We start from the raw sequence: 21,407 nt of genomic DNA on the forward strand, positions 1-21,407 counted from the left end.
CGCCTTTCCTTCCTTCTCTATCCCGCCTGTAAAGCCGATAGCCCCTAATGCTAACTGCCCAGTCATGGGATGAATCCCACCACGTTTCTGTTAGCCCTATGACATCTGGGTTTGAATAACCAGACTTGTTTTGTAAGTGCATAGTAGTGCATGTATATGCGTGGGTGAGTAGCATACTGTTATACATTTTTTTTGTATTAACACACATATAAGGAGATGATAGGGGGAGAAAGCATTTAAATGGTATAATGCAGTTACGTGGAACCAAAAAAAAGAGTCATGTCTGAATCTGCATCTAAATCTGGTAGATATATGATATGCTACAATACCTGCAGGTTATCAAGTATGCTTATAACATCCATAGAAACACCCCATGCGTGCTCTAAAAACAGTGTATTTTATTTAAAAAAAACAGTCTGAATTCTCATGGTTTGTTTCTTCTTTTTTCCTTTCCCCCCTTGCCCCTCACTCCCTTTTCCTGGTATCCCTCATTGCATGCTTCAGTGTCCAAAGGTCCCACCAGAGGTAATACATTAGGTCAACCTAATGAGCGAGATAAGAATTTTATCTCACTATAAAATTACTATATTGCGCTTGTTTGAAGCTGCTTTACTTTGATGGTTTTCTGCTTTGAGAACACAGCCGTTGTTCCTCGTTTTCCTCCTCCACGCATGTAAGCAAGTAATTCCATTCTGCTTCGCATTGCAGTGTGAAGTGGGTGCAACAGCGAGGTTCAGCCCACTGCCTGCATCTTCTAGTTGAAGCTGTCGTTACAGCGCTCCACTGTCCAGTTCATAATTCTCTGGACACATGATACATGGTGTGGTCGCGTGGGCTGCCTCTTCCTGTCCAAACTAGATGGGCAAGAAACAAGAAAGGCAGCTTGGTGTTAAAGATCCACAGCAGCAGCTGCTCTAAGGCTTCCCTGGAATCGTATCTCATTGTTAGCAGCTGGTGACCTCTGGGAAAGTTTGTCTAAATAGGAAGAGGGATGAGTGGAAGATAATTGCCCTTTGTGTCACCTCTTCACATTTCATCAGAGAAGCTATCCTTTCGTCCCTTTGGGCAGTTGTACATGTGCTCCGGGAGCGTTGGTGGTGGGGAGGCCTTTAACTCTGAGAGCCACTTTAATTAAAACACCTAGAACGTCACGTGTATCAGTGTCCCTGCATTGAAAAATGGCGGCAGGGGCTCTTTAACTAAAGCTTGCCGAACAAGCATGTTGGAGCAGCTTTGCTACATGTGTATAGGCGTCCTTTGGTTTTGCTGAGGCTTAGTTAACTGAATTTATTGTATAACCCATCTCTACTGCAGGTTATAGCTACCCTGATAGTGCTGTCCTCCTCCCCCGCCCCCCCCAAAAGATATACCATACCAGTGTAAGATGAGGCATGTTACCATTATAACTACACAGATGTGACTAGGAATGTGAATTTCTCTTGTCAAGCAATCTTTTGCTCACTACTAACATGTCACTAGTTGATTTGGAACGGGGATCCCGTTGAGAAACCCCCTTGTGCCATTCATCTATGGAAGCTCGTTTCTTAAGTTATTCCTAAAAGCCAACAAAACCTCTTTTAAATAAAGCTCGCTTGAACGTCGTTAAATGTACTGTGCAAGCCCACCTGCACCAGTGCCGGCTCTCCATATCAGTTCTTTCTGCATCAGTCTAAATGATTGGCTGCATTCAGTGAGTTTTAACCAAAATCGCTTCATTAGGGTCAAAGATCTTTGTCACTTGAAGACATTTAAAGAAGTGTTTGGGCAAAAAAGAGAAGCAGCCCGTTGTAGCAGATGACAGATTATTATACCACGAGCCTGAATGCACTTTGAAAAGGGGTCTAATTAGCTCGTCTTAAGCAAGTTTATTATAATGTAGCAGATATCAAGCACAGCGTATGGATTGCACCCTGGAATGGCGTGCGTTACTCATCCATCAGAGTTCACTTTTAGGCATAAGGTGCGAGTCACTTTTGTGTACCAACTTGGACAAGAAATTCCTCTCCTAGTTTTTTCTTCCATCACTTTGTTCCCCTCTTCTTTGACTGAATGGCATCAATCTTGGTGTCATCACAGCATCTCGAGTAGAGTTTACTCTCTGCTTATTTCTATACATGCAAAGCACCATTCACAACTGCGAGGTTATAGAAATAAGAGCAAAGAGAGGCTTGCGGCTGAGGGTATGTGAGAGATGTGATACCACCACAGGGTCCTCAAAATGTAGGTTGTGTTGCAGAATCTGGAGCAAGAATAGTCTTATATCAGTAGTTGGCTCTTCATTTTCCTGTAGGTGACATCTCTCCAAAATAAGAGGTTAAGAAAGTTCTTTCTTTGGGTGCAGGGGTTGTGCGCTCAGGAAATTATGTGCTAATGACATATTTTTGAAATGCATTCAAGTTTAGCTGTGTATGCCAATATAAGAGACATGAGAGCTTTGTAATGGGGGAGTGCCTGAAGGGTAACCCAGCATTGAACCTGTGTGATGATGAATCACACCTGGGTTTTGCTTTTCAGCAACAGCTCTGTTTTACAATGATGCATTGTAGGCTCGAAGCCACCCTGTTAGATGAGAAAGGAGGAAGACCATTTCCTTACAAACTCCAAGGCACTGTGGAGTCCCTGCCGTTTGTGTGGGAGCAGCTAATGGGGAAAAGAAGACCTGTTTAGCTCACGTTACATGGGGGTAACAATGCTTCGTTTGGTCCCATCTCTGTCTGAGTTATCTCTGTTTACACTGAGGGTCACAAACCAGTTTTTTTCTCCAGCTATACCTACGGCGTGAGCAAGAGCACTTGAGCAACATGAATTCTGTTTTACCCTGTGTCTTGACATGGGGGTCAGATGAGTTGAGTGTAGCAGGATCTCTCGTTGGTGATATCAAGTACAGATATAAATCAGCTGGATTTTAAAGTTCAAAGTCACTTATGCTAGCAGTTAGTTCATTTTCTCCTTGTCCCCCCACAGCTGAGCAAGCTGGACGTGGACTCAATGGAGCTCAGCTTGGAGCCCACGGTCCAGTTTACAATCACTCTTGGGCCTGCCCTTAATCATATGTCAATTGAAATCCTTCAGAATTTGCTCCTAAAATCTCCTGAGGATGATGTCCTTGTTACAGTGGACTTCCCTGTGTCTCTGGCATCTGTGGGAGACTGCTGTTAACACTCCTAGCTACTAAGTCAGATGAGACGACAGGGCAGGGCCACTTGACCTGCATATCCCAGTTAGGGCCAGCAATATTTTACAAAATAGCTTCAAAGTCATTCAGTGCAAATAAATTCAGCCTCCAATTTGATAGAGCAGACAAGGTTAGGATTGGCACCGAGACTGTAGTTAAGTCCCGTGATCACCTATGCATAACTCCTTTATGAAAGACTTTGTGAAAGAACGTTGAATGCTTTGCATACCTCGGCAGCCATCTCTCCCAAGCAGGCCAGCATCGACGAGGAGATCCAGCATAGGATCTGGTGTGCCAGCTCTGCCTTTGTGAATCATCACTTGTTCAATGATCATGACATCAGAATTCAAACAAAGCTCCTACTATATAAGGCTGTGGTAATCCCAGCTCTTCTCTATGGCTGTAAAACTAGGGTGACCAACAGGGTTCATCTGAAAAGCCTGGAACACCATCGCCACTGCTAACGCTGGAAGATCCCTGGCATAAGGTGGGAGGATCATTGCACAAATACCAGTGTCCTCACTGACACTAACACCACCAGTATGGAAGCATTGATTACTCAACATCAGCTGTGGTGGACAAGGCACTGTGCACACATGCCTGGTGCACCTTTACCAGAACAGCTGCTATACTCCCAATTCAGCCAAGGGCACACAGGGACCAGAGGAAATGCTTCAAGGATGGCCTCAAGGTGAACATTATGAAATGTGGCATTGACACCCCAAACTGGGGAAAAACTAGCTCAGGACCGAGCTACATGGCAGCACCTTGCAAGAGAAGGCATATCTTACTTTGAGGAAAACTGGCATGCCCTGGAGGCAGAAAAATGACAGAAATGGAAAGGAGGGAAACAAAACCGAGAAATCCGTGGTCCAGCCTTCCCTTTAACCCGCTACCTGTGGCATTTGCTAGAGAGCCTGTGGCTCTAGGATTGGCCTTAGCGATCAGTGGACTTGTCTTGACTAATGGGAGAGATCATCCTCAACTGCTGACAATGAAAGACTTGGATAAATAAGAGTAAGACTATCCATTCCTATGGCCTGGCAGCAGTGTTTTAATGGCTTTCCAACTGCGGAGAAATAGGTGAGCCTGGTGCAGCTTAAAGAGCGCATTAAGAATCGATTTGCTATATTTACTGATGATAAATTAGCTGCTTTGTTCTTCTTGGGGGACAGAGTGCTATTCTGTCATCTACCAGCGGAGAAGGGAGAGAGTGACTAAAAGGGGGAAAGTATTGCAGAAGGCAGAAAGACATTTTAGAAACAACCTTGTACATAAATGCAGCAAAGAACATGTTCGTGTAGTGGTTATTTCTGATTTGTTAAATTAAGTCAGTTGACCTTGGTGTTCAGTCATTTTGGCGGTGACCATGTACTGTATACTTGGAGTGACAGCTCCTTCAGACGCATGATTTATCAGCAATCTTCCCTTCTCCTGCCACCCTCATTGATGGAGACTAAAGTTGCACAGCACTGAGTCTAACCAACTGGCACTACTTACAGATTTAAGCATTTTGGTCAGAGAGCGTACAAAGCAATCAAGTAAGAGCTATATATAATAAGCATATGCGAAACTTGGGAACTGCATCCAGTTAATATAGAGCATATATCTTGCAGTTTTACTGGCCATGGAAGCTTGTCTGTAAATGTTGGCTTACTCGCATAGCATAAGTCTCCCTCCTTTGACAAGTGATCATTACCGCTATGACCATGTGCCCCTCTGCTCTTAGGGTGGTATTTGATCTGCCCAGCGTTCAGTTATCCCTTGTGTACTGACCCTTTCTGCTGTATATACCCTCTTCTCCATCTGACCATTACTGCAGTTCTGCCTGTCCTACCAGCACTTCCTTTGAGATGGCTTGCAGCCATCTTAAACCTGGTGGGTCACACTTAACCCAATGTCTGTGACCAACTGTCTAAAATGAAGATTGTCTTTTCTTCTAACTTCTTTTCCCTACATCCTCAACTTTTTAAAACCCTGCTGTTTAATCTGAACCAACTCCAAGCCAAAACCAAGACCCACCCCAACCTCAGTCATCAAGCTCCTGTACACTGGTGAAGCTGTAGTGAGTGGCAGACCTTCAAGCAGTTGTTGATGTCTTTAACAAGGCATGCAAGAAAGCAGGACTGACGCTTAGCATTCAGAAGACTAAGGTCCTCCATCAACAAGCTGTTAATCATGGGTGCATGTACACATGTGCAATAGCCTAATTTGCTGTGGTGTAAAGTGTCACAGTTTACACGTTCAACACTATTCGACCTCAGCAAACTAATTTTCACCACCATAAGACAGTACCATCGAGGAAAGTGCTGTCTTACGGTGCAAAAATAACTGTGCCTGAATGCATGTGTAAACACTGACCTGGGAAGAAACAGCACCCAGTCAGCACAGGCAGCAGGGGGCCAGATCCCTGCCTGCCACCTAGCTATACAGCTCCGTTCTTCAGGCACTCTTGTGCCCCAGCCAGCCTTTTTGCCACCCAGCACTGAAACCTGGAGCCCCCGGCTGACACCCACAAGCCTGCTGCCAGCCCAGGGCTGCTCCACCCCAGCTCAGACTGCTGTGGTCCCTCCCAGGCACAGCATCTGTATGTACAGACACTGCAACCAGGAGCAGCTGACTCCAGCGTGTCCTGCACAAGAGTTTACCACATCACTTTAATGGCATATGTAAATGTACCCAATGCCAGTCCTCAGCTCCAGTAATTCAGATTCACAGTGAGTCTCTGGAGGATGTTGAATAGTTCCCAGACCTTGGAAGCCATCTCTCGCGGAAGGCTGACACCAATGAAGAAATCCAACATCGCCTCAAATGTGCAAGTGCAGCCTTCAGACGCCTGAGGAAGCCGGTGTTTGAAGACCATGACATCAGATCCAAAACCAAGCTGATGCTTTAGCAAGGAGTCATGATCCCCACTGTACTGTACAGAGCTGAGATGTGGGCATTGTACAGGAGACGTTTCAAGCTGCTGGAGAAGTACCATCAATGCTGCCTGTGGAAGATCCTATGAATCCAGTGGGAAGACGGATGCACCAACATGAGCCTCTTGCAAAGAAACACTACGAGCATCGAGGCAATGATCATCTGACGTCAGCTTTGCTGGGCCGGCCACATCATCTGTCTGACTCCAGATTCCTGAACCAAGTTTTATTCTCCCAGCTCAATCAAGGTGTATACTCAAGAGGAGGGCAGAGAAAGCGCTTCAAGGATGTCCTCAAGGCCAACTTGAAAAAATGCAATGTGGACATCAACTCGTGGGAAAGTATCGCCCAGAACTGCTCCAAATGGAGGAGGAGTCCGCTGCAAGGATCTCAGGCAACAGGAGGTGGAAAAACGGGAGCAGCAGAAACAGCGTGCCAGTGTTACCTGTTGACCCCAGATAGGCCTTGTTAGCCATCTTCGGACCCAGAAAAGACAATCGTGGAAAACAGTCTTCCTTCACTGTGAGGGATTGATGATGGCGACGTTCTTTGGATATTGATCTATATAGGTGTCAAGTGTTTGCAGCAGTCCCTGGCCTTTATCATAGTCACTTCTAAAATACCAAATAGCCCACAGCAAGTTCCTCTCAAAGTGGTTCAAGTATTTTTTTAACCCCCTTTTGGTTCCAGGGTCTCTCTTTGTACTATTACTGTTTATTACCCTAGGGCTTAAGAGCCTTACTCATGGACCAGCACCCCGCCGTATAAACACAGGATGAAAACAGGGTGCCTGCCTCAAAGAGTTTACAAAACATAAGACCAGAGGAGATTGCAAGGGTGGCTTAATCCCCAGAGTGTGTGCTTGAAAGAGTGAGATGGGACAAAGCATTACTAATGGCTTGGATAGCACCAGTGTAGAGCTGGGACAGGTGATAATCAGAAGTAATGCACTGGTCAACTGAGCCACTCGCTGCTCTTCCTAGATATTTCACGGATTTCCGTAGTCAAACCCCTCACCACTTCAGCTGACAGCATGGATGTTTGCTGGTTGGGCGCTCTAGAGAGTACATGAAGTTTTGATTCTATGAGAGTAATGTATAGATCCGTTTGGAAATGATTTTTGCCCTGAGCTGCTCCGTGTGACCTTCAGCCCTTGGAGAAATCTATTCCTGCTCTCCTGGATTATTTATTATCCTTGAAACATTCCAGATTTTCATCTCTGTTAGGGCTCATTGAGCTACCTGTCACTTTCCCATTCAAAGTCGCATTATATTCTTGCATCCAGCAGTGGATAAGTTCTGGAAAAGTGCGATCCATGCATTTTTTTCCACCGTGAGGGACTTCCCTGTTCTTGTGCCAAATGCTGCACCCTTGTGACCTAATGGGTGCATCCTCTGAGCCTTTAGCACATTGTTCCTTATCCCAACCCTCTAGCAAGTGTTTTGAGGGCTGTTATTACTTTCTAAAGGGACAGCAAGATTCGGGTATAAATGTCAGGACACTTTTCTGTGCATCTTGCATCTTAAGCTCCTAACTTGAGTGGTCTCATGCTTTCGTTTGAATCAGCAGGTATTCGTCTCCATGCTGGGGGTATAGGTGTGCTTCTGCACGCTTCCTTCCCTTCCCCCCCAGCCAGTCTCACTCATGTTTTGGAGAAATAAATCTTCACATGCTTGAAATCTTGATCGCTGTCTCCAGCTTTCTGCAGAGACCAGAGTTTTTCTGTAAAACATACCGGCTGTGTGTAACCTTTGAGGGGAGGCTTTTTCAACCCCGGGACTTTCTTCATGTCATAATAGTCAACTGAATAGGTAAGTTTTGCCCGGGTGCATAAAAATGCACTCTGCTAGCGTTCCAGCGATTTCCTGGGCAATCTTGAGGTACATCGTACATCTTAAAAGTGCAGGGCAGCTGCTCGGAGATCAGGGCGACCTTGGCTCTGTTCACTGATCGCAGCCTCTGGATTTGATGCTGGTGTGAGGCAGTCCTCCAGCCATTTGGATAGGACTCCTAGCACCATCCTCCTGAGAGAGGCCTGGTAGCTTGTCCCCTACAGTGGGACCCACGTGGACAAAGATTTGAAAGGCAGAGTAGTTCATTTCTTTCATTGACTCTGGTTCTTTGGGATGTGCTGTTCATGTAGACCCAGGACCTGAACCCTCGTTTTCACCATGACAATCTGTTGGTCGGGGGTTTGCAGAGGAACAGAGGGGCCATTGCATCTGCTCTGCCATGAGGGCCGTGAGAAAGGGGTGTGAGCCCAGTAGACATTGCCCAAAGAGCACATAGGACACAGGATCGTAGAACAGGATTCAGGTAGACTGAACATCCCTAAAGAACCGCAGTGTCTGTAAAATACCCTTCCCGTCTGTTGCCCAGTCTCACCTTGCCAGTCTTTCTCCCCCTCAGCTCCAGGCCCTCTGTGACTCCACATTTTACCCCTATTGGCAATGCCAAAACCCTGACCTCTTCCTCTAATTATCTCCCACCATGATACTGGTATGTATTGCAGTCTAACTTCCTTGTCTTGCACCTGTTCTCCCTTCTGCTCTATAGGAATGCAACAAGTATGATCGGTTTATTTTCCTGTAGACCCGACCCTCACCTCATCTCCCACTACTTGAACTTGTAGACCAGCTTCCAGACTTCAGTTCAGAAATCAGATTTCTCTTCTTCAGGGCTCTCCATCCATCTGTCTTGCGCTTTTCCATACCTCACTTGACTGCCCTTTTGGAAAGTCACAAAGTCTTTGCAGATTTTCAGGCCCAGAGGAGGGTTCATTACAAAGGTCTGTCAGACCCACATGTAACACAGGCTGCAGAATTGCATTCTCCGATTCCCACGGTGAGTCCTCAGTGGTTGTAAGGAGCCAGCTATGCCTGTGGGAGCTGAGGGAGCTCTGCATCTGGCAGGAACAGGCCTTTCAACTGAGAACGCTTTGGGGCAGGGGTTCTGTCCTCAGGTTTGCACGTTCTGCTTATGGCAAAGGGCTATGATATGCTTGCGTGAGATTAAAAATAGTAGTGGACTCCTCCTGTATGCAATACATACGTTTTCAAAACTCATTTTTCTTCTAGAGCCGATGGGAGAGCCAGCAAGACGTATCCCAAACTTCAACACGTTCCAGTTGCAGGATGACCTCGCCTCCTACATGTTTGCCCGGCTCTGTTCAGCAAAACCATTCTCCAGACCCAGGTAACAGCTACCCCCAAGTTAAGTCAGCTATAGCAAAAGTTCAGAGTTAAGTGCTCTAGCTGGTATTTCAGGAGAGAGCAAAGCATGAGAAGAGGGGACGAACTGAGGATGGAGGTCCTTTTGGAAGTTGTATGATTTTTTTTTTTTTAACAGTTTAATGGACAGAACTTCATCTGGGGTTGTATCAAAAGGGGAGCTGCTGGTCGGAGCACGGTCTGATGGTTACATGTGCAGAAGCTGGGAGCAATACTGAATGTATCTGAACTGCTCCAACTTTAACACTGGGGTGAAGCCCTGCTGCAGTCAGAGCTGTTTTGCAACATTTTGCATCCTCCTTCTGCACCCGTCATTGTCAGAACATAACAGCTGCTGCCCAGTTTGGAGCAAGTGGCCCCTTCCCGTGTGGAACAGCTCTGAATATACATTCATCCATAGCCTGTGGGGTTGCCTTGCTGTGCTTTGAACTGTACAAGCACACACCTGGCAGCATGGAGGATATGGGCTTGCAAGCTAGTTCATGTGTGATTAAAAGGCGGTAGGATTCCCACTGTCCTGCACTCTTCTTTGGGGCGAATCTGATGTGGCTTAGCTTTCATCCACGGCAAGACCCTCCACTCGGCTGGGTAGTGCAGCACAGCTGATATGTAACAAATCCTCTCCACCTTTTTACCCTCTGATAACTAGTTTGTGTACCCGTGATCTAAGAACTTGGCCTTTGCTGACCTGAGTCTGTGCTTTACTCATCACCTGTCTTTTTTTAAAATTGGAAACTGCAGTTCTGCAAGCATCGAGCAGTAAATGCTGGGGGTTTAACAGTGACTTCTAGTTGAGAAGTCACAGTCCTTGTTCCAGAAGCTTAAATTCTAAAACCAGGACAGCACGGTGCAGACATACTAATACGGTATGTGTTATGCAAGCAAAGCAGCAGAGGCCGTGAGGCTAGCGATATATTGGGATGCATATTTTGCAGCTGACCTATGGAGCTTGCTAGATATTGCAGAGCATAGTGTTTAGATGAAAGCAAATATAAAAGAGCTATAAGTGGTGTTTCTTGGGGGAGGTGGGGTGGAACAGGATGGTAGGCGTAGCAAGCACTGCCATCCAGACCAAACCTCATCTAGCGGTCTCTAGTGTTTGATTTAATAATTGAGTTTGCCACATTACAGTCTTGCGCTTACCTGGCGATAGCTTTTATGTGTTATCTGCCACAGAAATTTCTAAAATATATAGTGACTCCAAAGCAGCTTGCCAATATTAAGCTCTTCACCCCGTTTTAGAAAGGAAACATCTCTTTCTCCCCCTGCCCTGTTGCCTCTCAAGTCCTTGCCCCTCAAAGAAAGAGATGAGACTAGAAACAGTCTACAAATCCCCTGTTGCTCCAGCCTAGTGATCCTCGACCCGAGTGCCCCAGCATGCTGGCATGCCATAAGATCTTTTCAAGGGTGCCACGGGGTACCATGCAATCCTAGCACTATTAGGTATGGAAACACCTAATATGATTCTCAAGATAAACCCCAAGATTTCAAATGGGAATCTGTAGTGTTAAAACCATTCTGCCATGCTGTGATCTTCCTGAGTTACTTGCAACAGAAGATTTGCTTAATTATTTTCTATAGTCACAAAAAAAAAGAGGGGGAAACTGAGAGCTGGCTTTTTTCAAGGGATGCACCTTGCATCTAAAAAAGATGAAACACTTTTCTAACCACTGATTGACTCCCTCTTTTGTGTTAGGTCTGTTGACCGTCTCTTATGCAAGAATCTTATAGCTATTTTTTTTTTAACTTTGCTGACAGGTCTCAGTAGTTTGGCTGCCTCCTACCTGAATCCAGTAAAATCCTTCGTGCCTCAGATGCCAAAGCTGCTTAAGTCTCTCTTTCCTGTGAGAGAGGACAAAAAGGCCAGGCAACCCTCTCCTCTTGCACAGCAGGTAAAAAGAAAAATATACAGAGATATTGGTGAGCACTGTTATAATGACTTGCTGGCAGAAAGAAAAAGCTGTTTTGTATGTTGTTGCAGGGGAAACCAGGCTTTTAGTCGACTGTAGTAAAAGCTTGTGATCCATTTCCCCTCCACTCTATCTGAGATAGTGGAGCTGTTTAAACTTATTGATACTCTCAGCCCACTTGGCTTTTGAAAAGTGCCAAGAGCACTACTAATGTGATTTATGGTAATACCACTTGCAGCAACAATAGTAAAATTTATGAAGTGCACTTAGTGTTGTTTGTGAATTGCCAAATGGAAAATGTAATTCTATTTTTAATTCTTGATTTCATTTCCCTTCTCCCCTCCCCACTCCGCATCACCTCTTTCTGACTTGTGCTTTGTACTTGGGGCAGCGGTTTTGACGTCTACCCCAGTCTACTTAGCAAGCGTGTAGAGGATGCCATGTGCCTGTAGTACTGCCTCTGTCTCCACACACCTCATATTTTGCCCCCGTGCTTCAAAGACAAACTGAGGTATAGTCAGTCTACAAGATAAGTACAAGACCAAGAACCCTGTTGGGAATGAGAGCCTGAACTTTAAAGGTGTGATATTATACAAAAAGCTATAGTTGATTAATATAAAATCTCTGTGTTGTCTGCTTAGGAAACTCCAGGTTTATGGCTAAGGGAGTGTAGCTGCATTTTTACAGTGGTCCATAGGGCATCCAATTAACTAGGCTCAGTTCTTGCCTTCAGATTTGGAGCCTTAGGGGGAACATTATTTTGTTACACAGCCTTGCCCCAAAATGGAGATCCAGTTCACTAGTACCCAGAGTAGTGAGAATGTGTATTCCACCTCCCTTGTAGAAATGTCTGAATGGTAATAATGTGTGTGTGTGTGTGTGAGAGAGAGAGAGATTTGGGCTTTCTTGTTCAGGTCTTGCTATAAGCGGACTCAAACTTAAGGATCATAGAAAAGTAGGGATGCAAGGTCGCATCCGGCCCGTACTCGAGCCAGAATTGTCTCTGATTAAAACCATGCCAGCCAGGTATCTAGGATCATAGGAATGTGGAGTTACTCAATTTTTCGCTGCTAGTTCAAGTTCTTAGTATAAATCAAAAAGTAATTGAAGAGCATAAGTGTACTCTAAGTACACTAAAACTTTAGAAGTCCCCATTTAAAATGTGTACGTCATATTAAACAGTAAATAATTAATAAAAATAAGAATATATTAAAAAGCTCTTATTTGACAATGGCCCTTTAAAGACCAAAATAGGGTAAAATAAAACAAATCATGAAAATGGTGTCAATCACTACCTATTGCTCCAGCAGTACTTCGGATTTTTTGACACTGCCATTCATCCATGTGTGTCCAAGTGCTTTATACCAACTTTGGCAAGTGTGTAACTACCTCAGTTAACCCATCCAAAACTGAGGATAAATAAAACTCAAAATGGTTAGATTTTTAAACATATTTAGGCCCTGAAAGGTGCAGATACACCCCTTGTGAGCTGTCTGAAATCACACTGAGAATTGGTGGAGTCTGGATTACTTTAACAACTTGACTTCACTCCCTCCTATGACTCAAAACTGGTCTTTTCAATGATTTCTCTAGAAGCAGATTTTTCAACTCCGAAGTTTCCGGTTGAAAGAAATCTTGTGTGTTAAATGCGAGTAAATGAGTGCTCAGGTAACCTAATAATGGGCATGTCACTGGGAATGCAAGGGGAGAGAAGACTCTCTCTGACAAAAATAAATAGATACATGAAATGCCGAATGTATAAATAGAAGTGTGTATGTAATGTTGGGTTAGACTGGAGAGCAACCCAAGGGTTTTCAAGACCATTGGATCAATATAATGAAATGAAATCATAAAAATTAATACAAGCTTCAAGGCTTTTAGTATCCTAATGTGACAAGTCAGCTGCACTACATGTTCAGGTCACCAGTTGTCCGTAGGAAACAGAGACATTTTTCATGGTGCTGTCAGTAAATGAACTGGGTTTCCTGCTCCCCGCTGGGAACTGCTGGGCGTAGAAGTGAAAGCAGCCCCTGAAACAGTTAAGAGGACAAGCCTGGCTTACACCAAGAGGTAAACGTACACTCTTGGAATAATATTTTCTTGTTTTAAAACATAAATAGCACCATACCTCATGCTATCTTAGTTCTCCTTTCTATGCAGGCTGGTGCAGACATGGTCCCTTGGGTTACATTTGGGCTTGTGGCCCATTAAACAAAGCCATCGTGATAAATGGCGATGCATTAAGTAGGTGGAGGGGGGGAGCTGCAGGGATTGGTGTGTTCAGCTGTAACACCTTTTAAAAAAACAGGCCTTGGTAGAGCTAGCTCTTGCAGATGCCAAATTGGGAAGTGCTGCAAAATGCCCTGAAGTCTAAGCCACCCTGTACAAAAGAGATGGCCAAGAAAGAGAACAATATTGGACCTAGACAAATCTAAATGGATGTTCCCTAAGGTTAGAGTAGAAGACGGGTGTTCAAGGAGGATGACTGAAATGCTGTTACCACCGGGGCGGGAGGGGATGGCAGACTACATATACAGCTGCCAAAATACCTGCCGGTGCGACACTCCACCTGCACTTGCAAAAGTCGCGAAGAACGGAGTTGACGATGGGCTGCTCTGCGGTACCAAGCGCACGTTGAATATCTCAGCCATTACTGGGGTGTCACTGGGTGGTATTTTAGACATCAAATTATTATTTATCAGCAAGTGATTGACAATTTGAAGGGAATGAGAGAAAAGCAAAGGGCCGGGGAATGATTTACAAAGAAAGATTAAAATACCTAGTTTCAATTTGGCTAAAGGAAAAAAAAAAAAGGGGTTAGAGGCATAAGTCTGCAAGCATTTGGATGCAAGCGTCATTAGAGACAACACAGTACGTAGAGGAAAGGTCTTGAGGGCATGCCCTCAAGAAGAGTTGAAATTCAGCAAAAGGAAACCTCAGATTTCTTGCTGACTTGTTTCATTGTTCTACCGAAAAGTCTTAAACCTTCTCAGGCGGTGCAACCCTCATCTCGTGGTGTTATTCCCTGGTGTTTTGTTTAGCGTCATTTTAACTGTAGAGAGACCATCCTTTATCGGCAGAGCCGGATAGGATGACCAGGCTTGCTTTTCCTGTCTCAAAATGTTATGGTTGACGGACAGATTTAGTTGGCTCTGTGACTTGGTAAAAAGTACTATCTATAAAGCTATATTGTGCCGAACCTCATTTTAAGCCAGTGGTTCTCAATCCCTCTAGACTCCAGGCACCTCTTGGTAAATGCCACTTCTTAGTTTCCACTTGTTTTTTTTTGGCTGCGGAAAAATAGAGAGATTTTTCTCTTGCAAAGATCACAATAAGTCAGAATGTTTTTAACTCTATACATTTCTATTTGAAGTCCTGGGCTTTTCTTGTGAACGGCTTGCCACGTTACGGCGCTAACACCGCGTGTCACCCCACGGCACCCTTGAAAGGATCTCAGAGCACCCTCGTGGAGAATCAGTGCTTTTAAACAATATCTTGTAGCTAAAATTATCTGCGTTTCAGTGCTCTTGAATACCACGCTCGTTTGTTGATAGAACAGCGCTTAATTTTAATTTCCAAACTTGCAGAAAAGGTTAAGCTCATCATGACCGAGCATCTTGCAGAGAGAGCGAGCTCCTAGATCTGCACATATTTTCTTTGTAGGGAGCTGCAGCTTTAAAAATCCCTAATCCTATCAAAGTAAGAGGGAAGCAGACGCTTCTGAGCGCTTGTCCTGAAGAATGATCAAAAATTATCTCTTTGCCGCAGATTCTTATTTCAACATATGCTTTTGTTTAAGCAGGCAACTGCCTTAAAGTAAGATACCATCCTGTATGCGCTACTTTAGCAAGATGGTCTTTCCCAGTTCTGGTTTCTGTTTGTAATCAATGGCTGTCTGAGTTCCAGCGATGCAAAGACATTACAGTGAAGGTGGTGGCAGCTGACAAAATTGCTGTCTTTGACCTTCTGATACAAGTTTAGCAGCTAATCTGGAGAATAATGAACCGCAATTAATGAAATCTGCTCTCGTATTCAAGTGTGTTTCTCAGACAGCACATAAAATAATTGAAAGAACTTCCTGCTCTCTAATTAGTTAGATTGAATTAATTTGGCATAATAGGATTCTTTATGTAACTCGCAGAATGGCTTCCGATGAAGCTGTTTATGTACCTGAAAGATTGGCTTCTGATGAAGCTGTTTATATACTTTTAAGTTAGAAAATACATGTTCTAGCTGGCTAACCTGGTGCCCTTTGCTTAGTAATTGCCAGGACTTTTTTCATACATGAAAACTACCTATGTTCATAACCATTGGGGTTTTTTTAATTATTTACCTAGCTTTGTGCTTCCTGTTCTCTTTTCTTAAAACCAGTTGGTGTTTGCAGCATTCAGCATTTGTACCTTTTCCTAGTCTCGCTCTCGATGGGGACGAGGCTGTTATTTTACACGGAGAACATGCGTGGAGGTAGATGAAGGAAGTTGCATGTTCTTAATTGTATAGCTGCTTATTAAGTTATGCATACGCTATTGAGGCTGGTCTTTACCAGCACTTTGCTTTCACAGTCTGAGCAAGACAGAGCTGGTCGCGTTTACCTTATGATCCTTCCCCAGACAGGTCACATGGTGACGGCTGGGGGCATCATGGAGCAGTTGGTGTTACACAGACACGTGTGGAAGCGTGCAGACCACATCATACAGAGGCAAAAGCCGACTTCTCAGACGAGTGTGCGCGTGATCAGTGGCTGTAAAAAATACTTTTGAAGGCTAATTTTTTGGGGGGGGGGATTTCTAGGTGCTTTCACAACCCCCGCCGATGTGGTATTTGAGTGTGTAGGTGAATTATTGAAGGGACTCTTTTAGTACGTTACCAAAACAAGAGGGCGATTTTTCATGTCATAGCCGTCTGTAGACGATTCTCTTGTCTGCGTCTGCGGTAACATCGTAATTCATTGCTCTCGGGTTGATTTCCAGGAATGCAGAGGGCTGACACGGGAGGAGAGGGCAGCTGACAAAATTAGTTGTCTTCGACCTTCTGATGCAGGTTTAGATGCCAGTCTAGATAAATAATGAACTGCAGTTAATGAAACCTACCCAGGTAAACCAGAAGATCTCTCTGGTAGTGTAACACACGCGCACACACTCTGTACATACGTGTGTGTATATGCGTGCGTGCGTGTATAGCTCCATAGGTGTATATAGTGTCTAATTCTTGTGACAATTGTGAGGACTTTGCTTGCTCACTGAATTCACTTTCCCCTGTCATCCTTTTTAAAACCTTTTTATAATGAAAATGATTATATAAAACTAGCTTTTAAAGATAAACCAATGAAGCCCAGAATCTGACAATTTTAAAGGAACTTATTTAGACACTGCCACCCATTATTATTCTAATGTTTCTTTCTGGAATTGAAATAAATGTAGTTGCACTCAAAGTAATGTACAGTGAATTGTGCACTAAATATGACACAGATTTGACAGTTGCACACACTATTGCTGGCTGGAACAGTCCGTGATGTGGAAGGTGAAGTGGGTTCTCATTTTGAAAAATTTTTACTGATTAGTGGTTCATAAACTTTGTGTAGGTTGAACAAAGCAACTTCATTTTAAAGCCATAGAAAGGGGCAGAAAATGCTTGTGAGAGGTGAAGAAGAAAAAAGTTTAAAGAATATTTTTCCTTTTTTTTTTTTTTTTCTTTTTGCATGCTCTGTGTGTGTTGGGGGATTCTAAGTTTTTCTTGGCTTGTGTAATTTGTGACGGTGGGTTTTAAATCTTATGTTCTCAGACTGGCTTTTATAGCATTCAGTGAATGCAAACTATTTGTTTCAACACCACGGACACCTTTTTAAATTATTTTTTTTTAATGGGTATGTGACCATAGTGTTGTCAGATTCACTGTCTTTGCAACCAGTCATCCCAGTCTGCAGTATAAATAGCAGTGGGAACTCTGTTGTCCTTCTGCATGTCTCAGCTCTGACTTGAGTGGCCCATCTCTAGAAGTTGGGGTGTACTTCTGTGCTCCAGGGACCAATCAATCCTTGGCCTCTCCTACCGTGTGGCCAATGCAACGTGTGGACAAGCCAGGACCAATACGAATATAGCAAAACCACTGCCAGCTTTAACACTGCTTTGTCCAGGGTTAAAGTAGGAGTGGTTTTGCCATATTTGTATTGTTTCTGGCTCGTCCATATGCAATGGTTAGAAGGCCACAGCTGCTGCTCTTCTAAACCCGCTCCAATGTATGTGCACCCGTGCCCTGAGACGGCATGGCATGTAGGCATGCAGGTCGCTGTCGTGGCAGGTCTTTGGGATCAGGTCCCAGCAGGCACGGGAACTCTTCCGTCCAGCTCAGTTCACACCGAGCTTCAAAAAGCCGTGACTTGGTGGTGGTAGGTTGATTTGCAGAAACAAGCTCTAGATTAGTAACTGGAGTGCTGCTATCCAGCCCAGCAAATGTCTTGTGTGTGCACGTTGCATTAAGCAGAGAGTACCCTCGGTAAATACAGCGGGACTCTGCAGGCTTAAGGTTAAGGCTTTCATCCAATAGCCTGAGTTGAAAGGCTACGTATTTTATTACCAATCCCCCCAGAGCCATCCCATTTCCTTCCAGACAACTTTCTGTTGAAGTGACTTAATATCTGCATTTATTAACATCTATTTCCAGATGTTCAAATTTGATATCTACAAATGACAAAGGCTGGGCAACAGTGGGTTATTAGGGGAAAAAAAAAAAAAAAGATGAAAGTTCTGGGATTATCTGCAAAATCTTCATATCCTCTGATAAATCTCATGATACATTAAAATACGTTTAGCAACCTTCAGTGGGAAGCTGTTACCAAACTGGGTTGCTTTTACATTCTTTTCTGGTCCAAGGTTTTTCATACACCAAGAATGACCTATAGGGTAGCCTTAAATGAATAGGTCCAAATGTTGCTATCAGATGCACAGCTTTACTTTAGCGAGAGCTTTTTGCTTGAAATCGCATCCAGAATCTGGCTCTGGCAGCAGAGACATATTTCATCCAACAAATGTCTTCTCACAAACACAAGTAGTCATAACAAATTGCGTTAATACTTATTCTCTCTGCCTCCCCGCGTAACTCGACTACATTTCATAACAAAGATTTGTTTTAATACCTTTGCTACCCGATGAGGGTGTTCTCTTCTTACCCAGCTGTTTCCTGTCAACGGCAAAGTTGGTTAAGTGCCACTTTTGATAATTGCTTTTTTTTCCTCCACATTTTTTTTTTTTTGAAGTTGGCTGGCAAAGGTATCTTAAGAGAGTTTTACATTTGTCATCCTCTTTTGGAGGATAACAGTATCTTAGCACTTGATGAGGAATGGTTAAAGTGTAACAGTTTTATTTCTTTTGCTATTTGATACCAGCCAGTTTTTAGATTTTATGGGTTTACATGCTGTTAGACATGAAGGTTTTTTGAGAGATAACGAAACACTTTCCTGTGTGGTGTTCTTTTTCCTTTTCTTTTTTAAGAGGTGAATAGTGCCCCTATCAAAGGAAGTAAAATGTAACAGAATAAGAAAAGAAATTAAGATAATTTCTGAGCAGTTTTATAACGTTTTTATCCATAGAGCCCAGGTACCTTCCAAGAGAGGTGGTTGTAGCATCCTCATTTTACAAATGGTGAAACTAAGAAGGAGGGTCGCACATGGGGTTGGCTTCAGAGTCGGGAATAGATGCCTGGGGTGTAAATGCAGTACCGTATCTGTTAAAACACACTGCCCCGTTCCCCCATCATCCTGAATCTCTGATACGTGAGTAGACTTAGATTTGAACTCGTAGCAATAAGCCCTTCATTCTGCCAAGTCGAGTTGGGAACGGTGAGGAAACCAGTGCTGTTTGCCGTAGCTCCACCTGCCTTGGGAGGCCACTTTCAGTAGACAATAGAGATGTTAAATATATGTTCTGCTGGGCTCCCCAGGGTGGGCTCCCCAAAGCAAGGCTCAAATGCACTTGCACAGGGCTGATGAAGACCTGGTGGTGGACACATGCCCTGTAGCCACCTCTCCTCTTTAGCATGCTTTGAATAGAAGTGAAATGCTTAACGACTGTGATGAATTATCTGGGAGCATCTGAGCAACCAGAGTGACGAACAGCAGGAGCTTACACATCTTAAACCCGCTGTCCTGACTCTCATCAAGTTCAGGCATAAGGCACTAATTTAATCGCGCTCTTAATGGCTTTAGAAACTCGCTCGGAGCTGAGATTCTGACAAGCAAAATGGTAGACTCAGAAGTACCAGACACCAACCTCGGTCCACTCTGAGTTCTGGAAAGAGCTACCTTTGTTAGACGCTGTTCGGTATTTGCTCCCAATAACTCCTTCGTGGGGTCTGGTCTCTGAGGACAGCAGAACTGTGGCCAGTAATACCTGAAGCAGCCAAATAGATTCAGTCCTCTCTGAACCATACGTCAGTGGTATCCTTGCCTCTTGCTGTGGAAGGTGAAAGAGCTTTGACTTGACTTACGAGACATTTTCCTTTCTTTAAAGGAGCACATGATTAGTTTTATTTTAATACTTTTTTAAAGTAAGAGCTAAATGTGCACACTGGAAAGGAAGCTACCACTTTCAGTAAGCTCTCCTAATGAGTCTGGAGCAACACACAACTTGCAATCAAAACTCAGCTGCTTGTGTACAAAGCCTGCATCCTCAGTGTCCTTATGGCTAGCAGTGAGACATGGTCAACATCTGCATATCAAGAAAAGAAGCCAAACAGCTTCCATCTACGCTGTTTATGGTGAATCCTTGATATCACATGGCAAGACAGAATCGCCGACACAGAGGTCATTGCCAAAGCCATCCTGCCAACCATCACTGCACTACTCAGACAGTGGGGTCTCTGCTGGCTTGGCCATCTTCTCAACATGGAAGTTGGGCACATCCTGAAGGACATCCTGCATGGGCACATTGCAAACGGGGAGAGAAGAGTAGGAGTAGGGCACCTGAAATCGCACTTCAAAGATATCTGTAAGCAGGATATATGAAGGCTTTTGGAATCGACCCAAACCTTTGGGAGGCCTTAGCAGGAGACGGGGCAAAGTGGCGTTCCCTTCTCAATCATCACAACGAGAAATGGTCACTTGAATTACAACAGAAACATGACGGAAGGAACCAGCCTGTCGGTACAGTAGCCCCTAACGCCATGTACACCTGTGACCACTGTGGCAGGACCTGCATGTCTAACATCGGTCTTTACAACAGCCACAAGAGAAAATGCAGCACCAGTCAGTAGAATAGCTGCAATATCCATCGTCACCCGCTGATGAATGGGTGCCATACAATATGTTTTTACCAAGCATTTAGGTTCGTCCAGCAAGTTATAATATATGTTTGTGTATATATAAGTGTGTAGATATATGTGTGTGTGTGTATGTATCACCAATATATATTGGTGATATATAAAATTATGTAGTTTCTACTTTTTTTTAAAACTTTTAACTAACTTAGTGGGGGGGAGGTTGCCTGTTTGTGGTTTTTTACTTACTGATACCTCTCGGCCGCCTTCATAAAGATTAGCTGCTCTTTCTGTATGAACGTATTCCTCTTTGGTAGAAGAGTAGCGCGGTTGGTACTTGGCTGAGTTCTTCGTGGCAGTAACGCAGGTGGGAGGCGTTGCAGACCCGTAGCGGTCCCCACTGCATCTTGCCGTCAGATGGAATATTCCGCTCTTGTTAAACAAACTGCAGCTGCATTCTCAAAATATCCTGAAAATTAGCATTGCAGATATGTTTCCTGTAAGAGAACTGGGACTATCCCTCCAAAGAAAAAGAGCCTATTTCTCCCAAAAGATCTAGATGGCCAAAGAGCTCTGTGACCAGAAGCTGTGCACCTCTCCCTACGCTGTGCTGAAGAGGAAGGTTTTTGCTTCTTCCCTCTTCTCTTTTCTTTTTTTTTCTGTGCTCCCCCTACAAGATTCTTCTGTACGTTGGCAATCCATCTGCTGCTGACAGTACCGTGCAGGAGGTCCCAGGTTTGCAGTTAAATTTGGGACCCCCAGCTGGGAGTTAGAATTAGCTGCTGCTGCCACCTTTATGCGACCACTTCAGAGATTATTTCCAGTCTTTTAATTTACGAACCTGCAAGAAATACTTACGATGTGAACAATTCCATTGCAAACGTGTGCATTTGAAAGGAAGAGAAAGTTGTGATACCAGGAA

At 44.1% G+C, this 21,407-nt stretch overlaps 1 protein-coding gene across 1 annotated transcript in view; it reads left to right on the forward strand.

The window, feature by feature from the left end:
• KIF13B (kinesin family member 13B) overlaps positions 1–21,407 on the forward strand; it is a 174,479-nt gene that overhangs the window by 138,735 nt on the left and 14,337 nt on the right. The window contains exons 36-37 of the mRNA XM_019537197.1: positions 9,174–9,291; positions 11,085–11,218. Of these exons, the coding sequence (XP_019392742.1) occupies positions 9,174–9,291; positions 11,085–11,218 (252 nt within the window). The remainder of the gene's footprint in view (positions 1–9,173; positions 9,292–11,084; positions 11,219–21,407) is intronic.

The sequence above is a fragment of the Crocodylus porosus genome, unplaced genomic scaffold, assembly GCF_001723895.1.
Source record: "Crocodylus porosus isolate Cpor-Errol unplaced genomic scaffold, CroPor_comp1, whole genome shotgun sequence".
In the NCBI taxonomy this organism is placed as follows: domain Eukaryota; kingdom Metazoa; phylum Chordata; order Crocodylia; family Crocodylidae; genus Crocodylus; species Crocodylus porosus.